The sequence below is a fragment of the Chamaea fasciata genome, unplaced genomic scaffold, assembly GCF_029207755.1.
Source record: "Chamaea fasciata isolate MVZ Bird 193981 ecotype frontalis unplaced genomic scaffold, bChaFas1.0.hap1 SCAF_9, whole genome shotgun sequence".
Lineage (NCBI taxonomy): Eukaryota > Metazoa > Chordata > Aves > Passeriformes > Sylviidae > Chamaea > Chamaea fasciata.
Window position 1 is genome coordinate 29663161 of NW_027094094.1, and position 9733 is coordinate 29672893.

The 9733-nt window shown below is 44.4% G+C and overlaps 1 protein-coding gene across 2 annotated transcripts in view; it reads left to right on the plus strand.

Annotated features, from left to right (window-relative positions):
* ARID5B (AT-rich interaction domain 5B) overlaps positions 1-7546 on the plus strand; it is a 115154-nt gene extending 107608 nt beyond the window's left edge. For both annotated transcript variants that reach the window (XM_066191678.1, XM_066191677.1), the window contains 2 exons: positions 477-675; positions 4557-7546. In XM_066191678.1, coding sequence (XP_066047775.1) covers positions 477-675; positions 4557-6707 — 2350 coding nt within the window. In that variant the 3' untranslated portion in view covers positions 6708-7546. The remainder of the gene's footprint in view (positions 1-476; positions 676-4556) is intronic.
* The last annotated feature ends 2187 nt before the right edge of the window (positions 7547-9733 follow it).

The window sequence follows — 9733 nt, forward strand, 5'->3', positions numbered from 1 at the left end:
ACCTTCCTGGCACTCGCCCTTGCAGTCAAGAAAACCAGCAGCCTGAAGATTGTGTAGCTGTTACCAAGTTGGCTGTGGCTTTGTAGGTGTTTTCCTGGAGCTTGCTGCATGCTGTTGAAGTTGGGGAGGGAAAATAAAAATAAATGGTGGATATATATATATTTTTTTTTTAATCAGTCTAAAACATAATGGCTGGTATTCTCATCTGGTACAAATTGGTGTAGCCACACAAACCACTGTGAAGTTACTGAAAACTGATCCACACCAACTCTTAACTCCACTGAATTTATTCCACGTGATAATCTTGCCAAATAAATTGATTTCTTATACTTGGATTTATAGATGTAGAGTTTAAACTGTTGCTTTTATGGCATGGAAGCAAATGGATTTATTAAGTAAACTGCTCATAGTAGATACATATTTTTCTTTTCTAGAACAGTAAAACCTGATCAATTATTTGTTCCTTAATCCCCTAGATTAATCCTGCCATATGAAAGATTTATTAAAGGAGAGGAAGATAAGCCACTGCCTCCAGTGAAACCTCGAAAACAGGATAACAGTTCCCAGGAGGGTGAAGCGAAAACAAAAGTGTCTGGAACAAAACGCATCAAAAATGAAAACCAAAAGAGCAAGAAGGAAAAAGATAATTCACAGAAACCCCAAGATGCATCTGAGGTCTGTTGCTTCCCTGCTTTTCAGTTTTTCAATTAAAAATGCACAGCTTTAATCACATGAAATCCAGTGATAAAATATATAATTTAGACTGGAGAATTCCAACCGGTTGGCCTTTTAGTTTGCTCAGCGATGGAAATTCAGCTGTTGTGATCCTGTCTGTGCTGGGATTTTGCTGGGCTGCGAATGGCAGCCGGTTTGCTCCATATTGCACAGTAGGGATGGCACAGGACCAAGCTCTGGATCTGACTAGTACCAGTTCTGTTCATTGTATTATACAGTGGTCACCATTAGCAGATCAGCAGCTGCCAAAGGGAAACCACACAACTACCACAGTTATTTCCTAATCTAAGTATAGGGTGCGGGAACCTCTAATATTGTTGATAATACTGTGGTAACTGTTGGACACAGCTGAGTTTTATAATGGTGTAACCTCTGGATCAGCCCTTCTGTGCTCACAGATGTATGCATGACTGTGAGAAAACATATTGCTCCCAGGGATTTTTATTTTATTATACTAAGTTTCTTTTTGAACTAAAAGGGCACATTTTGAGGGAACCACCTTCCAAGCCCTGAGATCGACTTCCCTCTCCCAAGCAGTAGATGGCTTTCAGCTGAGGTTCCTATTAATAGGTTCCTGTCGTGTCACTCAGCTTCACTTGGGCAGGCCCCAGTTTCCACATAGAGCCGCGTTACTTGCAGGCGTAGGACAGCCCTGTGAAAGAGATTTTATGTTCACAGCACAGGGTAAGATTGATGGCAGAACTCGTATTTGTCTGCAAATACGGGTAAATTTCAAGTGTTGTTAAGTGATAGAAAATCAATGGGAGTTTTTGCTCCGGTGTTACTTAAGCACCTTCCTTTGCACATCTGCCCACTCTCTCCTTCCCTGCTTGCGCTGCATGTGAAGGAGGTGGTGAAGCTCCTCACACACAACCCCTGCAAAGCATGTTGCTTTTCCTGTCTCAGTCTGCCAGATCACAGCAGCCTTCAAGGCGTTGCAGTGAAAGTATGTATTTAAAGAATGTGGAAACACGTGCCCGGCAGACTATGGCTGCTCCTTTGACTTCACTGTGTCTGGCAGGTACAGAAGTCCTGTTTCTAAGTTCGTTAGGAAATTTTATTGAGTCAGCTATCAACAATCCTTCTCCTCATTGTTTTGAAAAAACAATGCAGGACCTGTAAACACAGATGCCTCTGAGACTCCACGTGCACAGTTTTGAGAAGAGAAAATTTGGGGTTTCTTGTCCCACAACGTCTTTAAGTTGTGCTTACAAGGACAACTTAATCTTCCATCCAAAGAAGAATTTGTGTTTTAAATAACAGCACTAATAATATCTAATTTAAGAGTGATGCCCAGAAAGACCTTTTCTTTTTTTTTTTTTTCCCTCTTACATTGTAATTTTAAAGTGGCTGAAGTACTGTGTGGGCAAAATTTAAAAAAAAAAAACATCGAGAGGAGAGTGCACACAAATGTGCTTCAGTCACTGGAAGGTTGCAAGACAACTTGCCCATAGCAAGAAGTGAAGTGGAAGCTTGTGCTCCCTTCCCTTGTCATTCCTTCATCCCTGATTATTTATTGAGGTCTTGGATCAGGAAGACACATTACACACTATCTGTACCACTGCTGCTAAGCCCAACATAACAAGTCAGCAACAGAGCAACAGCATTCACTTTGAATTTCCTTGCTTTTGTTGTTCCCTATTTCAAACTTCCTGCTGTTTAAACAGAAGTTATTTTTGTGTGGTTTGCAGGAAGAGTTCCTAAGCTGCGCTTATCGGAAATGTAGGGAGCCTAGAGGAGACAATAAAAATGTGCAATTATGGCAGTTCCCTATTGTAAAATGGTACCTTTTATAGCAAATTTAATGTCTCCTCCCTGGCTGGAGTGGAAGACATGTCCTGCCCCTGTTAGATCAGGGTGGGCTATTAAGGACCTTGACCTCTGTGTCAGTCACCATACAGGTTGGTGATCACACAAAGCCCAAGCAGTGAAGGGCTGCAGGGTGGATGCTTCACCCCTGGGTGTGTGTAGGGCTCCAGAACTCATCTGTGCTTTGCCATATGGAGGGTTCCGTGCCCAGGATGTGGCGCTTAACGGGGTAGCAGGCAGCAGACGTCCATCTCCTTTGGACGGAGCAAAATCCAGGTCTGCTGGAGCCAGGCAGAAGTTGCTTGTCTCTTGCCCCGCAGCCATGCCCTGGCAGTGGAGCCCCATCCCTGGGCCCTCCTCCAGTCACGGCAGTGATGAGGGGGAGCCCTACAGTCATAAATGTGTAGGCATGTCCCCAGCCAAGCCATTTCTGCATGTGGTCTGGAAACTGAGAGCTGGAAAAGCATAATCCAATGGCAAATGGGTGGTCATCTCAATTGCATGTCCAACTCATGCACCATTAGAAGTATGCAGGGAGAGAATATAACTTTAATTTATTAGGATTGCGTTTGCCTTTGTGCTCTTCACTGTTTTCCTGCCATCACAATGACATTGTCAGTGTAACAAGACACCAGACAAAATGCTATTAGCCTTAGACTGCACATTTCCTCACAATAGCTGAAACTTCAATCAAAGTATTGCTTAACAGAAACAAAGAGCAGAATGTACAGTTATTAAGTATGATTATCTTTTTTTTTCTCCTTGCTTTGCTCATCTGTCTGGTATTTGCCTGTAATTTTATAAGCTCAAGAGACTAGCGATGGTACTTTGTAAAGGACCTAATGATGGTATTTGGCTGCAAAAGTCAGCTCTGAGTTTAAAGAGAAGAAGTTAGGATGACTAACAGACACTGTAACTAATAGGCCAACCAAACAGACAGGAATATTTAAAAGCAGCTGTGAAGAAATAAATCTCTGAGAGGGTTAGATTCGTTAGGACCATCTCCAATTCCCTGCTCCTGCGACAGACCATAAAGCAGCATTTAGATGATAACTTTCTCCGTGCGTCTTATCTTTACAATGAAGGAAGAAAGAAAACAATAACAATAAAGGAGTCGCACAATGCTGCTGTTTTATGACTGTCTTCTAGCACGACATGTCAGAGGAGAGTGACAGCAGTTTTGAAAAGGGCTGTCAGTCAGCTGGATCACAGATGGGATGCTCTGGTGACCTCTGCGGGTCACAGTTCAGCCGGCTACATAATGGGATGAATAGTGTGAATTGTGCACACACGCTGTATTAATGGGGGAGCAGAGCGAGCCACGGTCCCATTGAGGAGAGCGTATAAAAGCCATGTTTGTAATAGCAGCACACACACTTACTGAATGTTGACAACTTCATTTTAATCCGTTAATAAAAAAATGTGTGTCCTAGTTAAGCTGTGGCAGTGATTTGCTGCCTACAATAGGGATTTCTAGTATGCCATTTCTATCATTTTCACACTTTAATGCAGAACTGGGTGTGAATGATCTCCTGTGTGATCACTGAATTTTAAGATAGCTATGCTGGAGAGACTTTAGGGGAAGGAAAAGCATAGGAATAGTGTGGTTTTCTTAGGTGAAGTTGGCTAGCAGGAGAAATTTCTATAGCCTTACTGTTTGTGTCATGAAATCTGCTCTTCTGCATTTGCCTAATTAATTTTAAAAGGATATATGTAACCTCAGCATTTAGCTATCTGATCAAGCCACCGGTGCGTCTCATCAGGTTACAGTCATCTGCTGTTTTGAAATGCCTTATTGTGACTCTCACAGGGATGGTGAATTTTTTAGTATTTCCAGGAGATATTTCTCGTTGTTTGAGTGCAGTACCTGATGTTAGGGCCTTCACGTCCCAGCAAGGTGGTTGGCACGTCCTTCTCTTAAAAGTAGCCAACAGTGTACTGTGCATAACCTTACCGACTGTCTACCAGAACATACTGCATTCTTACTATTGTCTGTTGAATCATTTCATTAGGTTTCATCAGAACAAGAGAAGGATCAAGAATCAGCAGACCAGAAGAACTTCCCTGAACACCCTACAGCAGGAGAGACAAAACAACCCGTGCAAGTCCCTCCATCTCTTTTACCAGACACAGCTCGGACACTGCCTCTGGAGAAGACAGACGTGACAGAAAACAGCAGCAACAGTGAGAAAGCCAAGGAGGAGGTTCAGCACTCGTCCTCTTTCTCCAGTATATCTGTGCCTGCAGAAGAAGACACTGTGCTGGATGCCACTGTCACAAAACGATTACAGCCTCCAGCAGATGCCCTGGAAGACACAAAGCCTGAACAAAGACTACACAAAGCTTTTACTGACAGCCTAGAAAGTGAACCTCCAGAAATGCCCTTCACAGCTTTCCCAGTCCATCTGCCCACTCAGAGCGAAATGGAAGATGAGAAACTGCCAGGGATGGCCGATTACATCGCAAACTGCACGGTGAAAGTGGACCAGCTGGGAAACGAAGATATCCACAATGCACTAAAGCAAACGCCCAAAGTACTGGTGGTGCAGAACTTTGACATGTTTAAGGAAAAGGAGCTGCCCGGGTCCATGAACGATGACTCCACTTTCAGTTACACACCGCTGCTGTACTCAAAAGGCAATCCAGGCATCATGTCACCCCTGGCAAAGAAGAAGCTGCTGTCACAGGTCAGCGGGGCCACGCTCTCGTGTAACTATCCTTACGGTTCTCCTCCACCTTTGATCAGCAAAAAGAAACTCAACAGCAGAGATGAGCTGTCCTCAGGCGCTTCACAAGGTCCCCATGCCCCTAATTCTGATCCTGTAGCAATTAATAGGCCCTCAGTCATACAACATGTACAGAGTTTTAAAACCAAGGAAGAGAGGAAGTCAATTAATGATGTTTTTAAACATGACATGCTAAGTAAACCGGATCCTCAGCGCTGTGATTTTTCCAAACATCACCTCAGTTCTCTTGCCGAGTCATACCTACCGAAGTCAGATATCCAGGACTGCAAAGATAAAATGAGTGAGAAAAGGGCACTGCAGCACTCCCATGTGCCCACTTTCTTGGCAGATTTCTATTCATCACCTCATCTGCACAGCCTTTATAGGCACACAGAACACCACCTTAATAATGAACAGACATCAAAGTACCTCCCCCGGGACATGTTCAGAGAGTCTGAAAATATTTCTACTTTTACTCAACACAAACACCAAGAAAAACTAAATTTAAATTATCGCCCATCTTTGCATCAGCAAGACAAAAAGGCAACAGTGGAGGCTTCTTCAGATGATCAGCCAACAGATTTGAGTCTTCCAAAGAGCGTACACAAACAGACTGCAAAGGTTCCAGGCTCCAGTCTCCCTCACTCATCCACGGCCCAGCAAGAATGCAAAGGGATCTCCCCATTCCAGGCTGGAAGCAGCCAGACGGTGAGCCTAGACTGTAACCCCAAAGCTTGCCGCGTGTTCCCTATGGCATTGACGGCCCCCAAAAAACACAGCGAGTTGCTCCACAGGTCTGGGAAGCAGCAGGCCCAGAGGCTGGAGAACCTGAGGAAGATGGAGGGGATGGTGCATCCTATCATCAGCCGCAGAACGAGCCCTCAAAACGTGGGGGCTGCCCGGCCTCTGAAACGGAGCCTGGAGGATTTGGACAAAGTCATTTCTGAAAAAAAAATCCGAGCTGTCTCTCCTATTCACTTACCAAAGGAGACCCCGGCGAAAGACAAGGTTCCCGACCAAGATGGGGAAGGTAGCAAATCAGTGCATGGCCACCATTCTGGCAGCATGCTGGAGAGCCACAAATTTCCCCTGTCAGCCCCCATCTTCCCAGGCTTGTATCCGGGAAGCCTGTGCACGGGGCTGAACAATCGCCTCCCACCTGGGTATTCTCATCCCCTGCAGTACTTGAAAAATCAGACCGTGCTGTCCCCACTAATGCAGCCTTTGGCTCTTCACTCCTTCATGGTGCAGAGACAATTCCTCACGTCCCCTGCAAACTCCCAGCAACTGTACAGACACTTAGCTGCGGCAACACCTGTAGGAAGTTCTTACGGTGACCTTTTGCATAACAGCATTTATCCTTTAGCTGCTATAAACCCTCAAGCTGCATTCCCACCTTCCCAGCTATCCTCTGTACATCCCAGCACAAAACTGTAAACCCCCTCGCTCACAAAAAATGGTCTGAGGAGAAAAGCTCAGTTAGCGACATTCCTCCCCCTGTGACGATGTCTCGCAGATTTAGCGATCCGTATTTTTTTCAACCAGGATGCAGTCGGATCCCGCCTAGAGGAGCGTCTTGGAGTTTGATGGAGACAGGACTGCTTCTTGAATTCTGGCCCCCACATCAGCCCCCTCACCCCTTATCCTTGCCCTTGCAAAAAAGAAAACCAAACCAAAAAAAAAAAAAAAAAAAGAAAAGAAAAAACAAAAAAAAGAGAGAGAGAGAAACAAAAATACAGAAAAAAAAAAAAAGAATTTTTTGGGATTTTGCGTATGTGTTTTCTGAAAGGACTTGAACATGTTAAGAGCAGATGTTCAAAGGGAGCCGTGGAAACGCAGGCCCAGTCCTGAGCTCACTGAAACCCAGGGGAGGGCCGCGTTTGCCTTTCACTGAGCCAAGGACCGGAGGCTGTGCATTGGTGCAAATGAGTCAAGGACTTGCGATGAACCTGGAAAGAAGTGGGCCGAGAATCTGTACAATCAGTGGATGTGCTTTTTTGGGTAACTTTTCCTGACTTTTAAAGATTCAATCAATGCAATGTATAGTAAAACGGCAATAGATTTTTTCATTTTAACACTATTAGAACAGAATGGTAAACACTGTTTAATTTGACTGTACATATCCACTTCATAAACTACCAGTGTCACATTTGGTCACAATAATTTATATAGTTTCGTTTGTCCAGTATATTCTGTGCTCTTCATGTTTGGTTTTTTGTTTTGGGTTCTTTTTTTTTTTTTTTTTTTTAAATTAAACAGTATCATTTTATCTGCAACTTTTTTAAAGGCTGTGGCTGTCCTAATTTTTTTTTTTATTACGTGTTTGTAATTTTTCCAGTTTCTTTATACTTTTGAGCAGCATTTCTGTTTTGTTTTTGTCGTAACGTTTACTGTTTACAAACTGAAGCAACTGGTTCAGATTAATCTTAATGGTTATAAACATACTGTAGGTGATGTTACGGTGCAAGGATGCGAACAAGGTTCCTTTCCCCACGGCCCACCCCTGTGAGGTGCTGAGCACCTCTCACCCCCCTCCTGTTGTTGCGATGGCTCCTATGCTGCTTCTCCCCTCCCACCGAGCTTTGCTTTCCTGTATCGTGGTCTGTGAATTTGTCGAGCGTTGTACTTAATCTTACCTAGGCTGTGAAACCCTCCTGCCTACCAGAGAAAGGGTCTAGAAAACAAAACCTCCCTGGCTCAAGTTCTGAATGACAGAGGAGTGCAGGAAACAGATTTGGAGGTTTGTGAGGATGTTGAGAATTTCAGAAGTTGTGAGAGGAGCCAGTGTGGATTTGAATCAGAGGCTTACAGGTTGTTTCTGTGCCTCACAGTGGGTGAGGGGGTTCTGTGCAGTGGTCAGGATGGTCCTTCCGCACTCCCATGGGGATCTCGGCCTCTCCCTGTGCCTCTCCCTCTCCCCTTCTGCAGGGGGGAAGCCCTGGCATGGAGAGGCTGGATTTTCCTGAAGAAAGAGCTTCCCTGTGGATGTATATTCACTTTGCAGGACATCACCACTACGCAGCTGAGCACAGACATTGATAAAGCGAAGTGTCACTTGGAGGCTTTATACAGTGTGAAAATTGGTTGTGGTTCAAACCATCTCAGTTACTGTTCAAAGACAGTGTACTTGATATGAAAAGAAAAAACAAACTACTAAGAAACACTTTGCATGCTAGGCATGTCAATAAATTTTCCCGTGATATGAAGCCAAATACAATATATAATGTATCATACTTAATATCCAAAGGTGGAAACCAGAATAATATACTCGTCTACTGTTAAAAATCCAGCTTCTTCAATTAAATACTTTATATTCCTGTGGTAAAACTATATTTAATTGATTGATAAACAGACTAGTAGAAATTGGAACATAGATGTGCCAGTGCAGAGTATCCTGCTGCTCCACAAGTCATACAGGAAAGAGAACCGCAGGCTCATCCAGGCAGAGGCCGCAGTGTGGAGGACATCTCTAGTAAAGTTGCACTAGATCTGAATCACGTAAGAATCAGGGGGTTGGGGGTGGAGGGAGGAGGGCGGGGGAATGGGGGCAGAGAATATAAAAATCTACAGCAAACGCGAACAGAAGCTTGTTGTGTGTTCAGCAAAGCAAATGCTTCTCCTTGTTTAAGTTGTGTGTTCTGGAGTTGTGCATTTGTTTACGCAAAGTGTCCAACATCCCTTTTGGTTATGTCCTGTTTGAGTTTGCTGGTAGGCTTTTTGGAGCCATGCTGAGGCAGCACGGGGCTGGGGGACAGGGAGAGGGGAAGAAGGCTCCTAGCTTGCCCCATGAGGAGACTGGCCACTGCTGGCTGGGGAAGCTCATACTGGGCAAAACGTCAGGGCTAAGGGAAAGAATTGGTGGCATAAACCCCCAAGAGAAGCTATGCATTATTTGTTTAAGAACTCTCTTAACAGAAATCTTGGAAATCTTTCAACAGACTATTGAATTCTTCATTGGCTGAAAAGTCTTTTTTTTTCCCCTCAATTTCTTAAATGGGGCTTTGTTTGCATTGTTTGAGTTCAAGGAGCCTTGTTATTGAATGAAATTGCACAAGTCTTTCTTTGTGCAATCAGACCATTGTTATTGGTAGGTTTGTAAAGGAAACTGCAGAATCTAATTGGCAATAGAGTCATAAATCTATTTACTAGGAGCCAGTTCCAAGAAATGTTGCAATTCAAACGCACTATGTCCAGGATGCATTAGGGATGCTAAAGGTTGTGAGATCCAAAGGAAGAGGCCCAGCAGCAAACGGCTCGTGTTGCAGCTTCTGGCCACACTCTGAGCCAGGCTTCGTGAAGCACATGGGAAGTAGGGCCCGATTCCCAGTGCGGTTGTGCCCCTGGCCAGGCGGGGTGGGAGCAGGCCAGCAGTTTGTGGCAGGTCTGTTGTGGCTGTGGGCTGGCCTGGTGTGAAGAGCTTGCCCAGTGGGTTCATGCCTGGGAAGTATTTTGTCCCAGCAGCA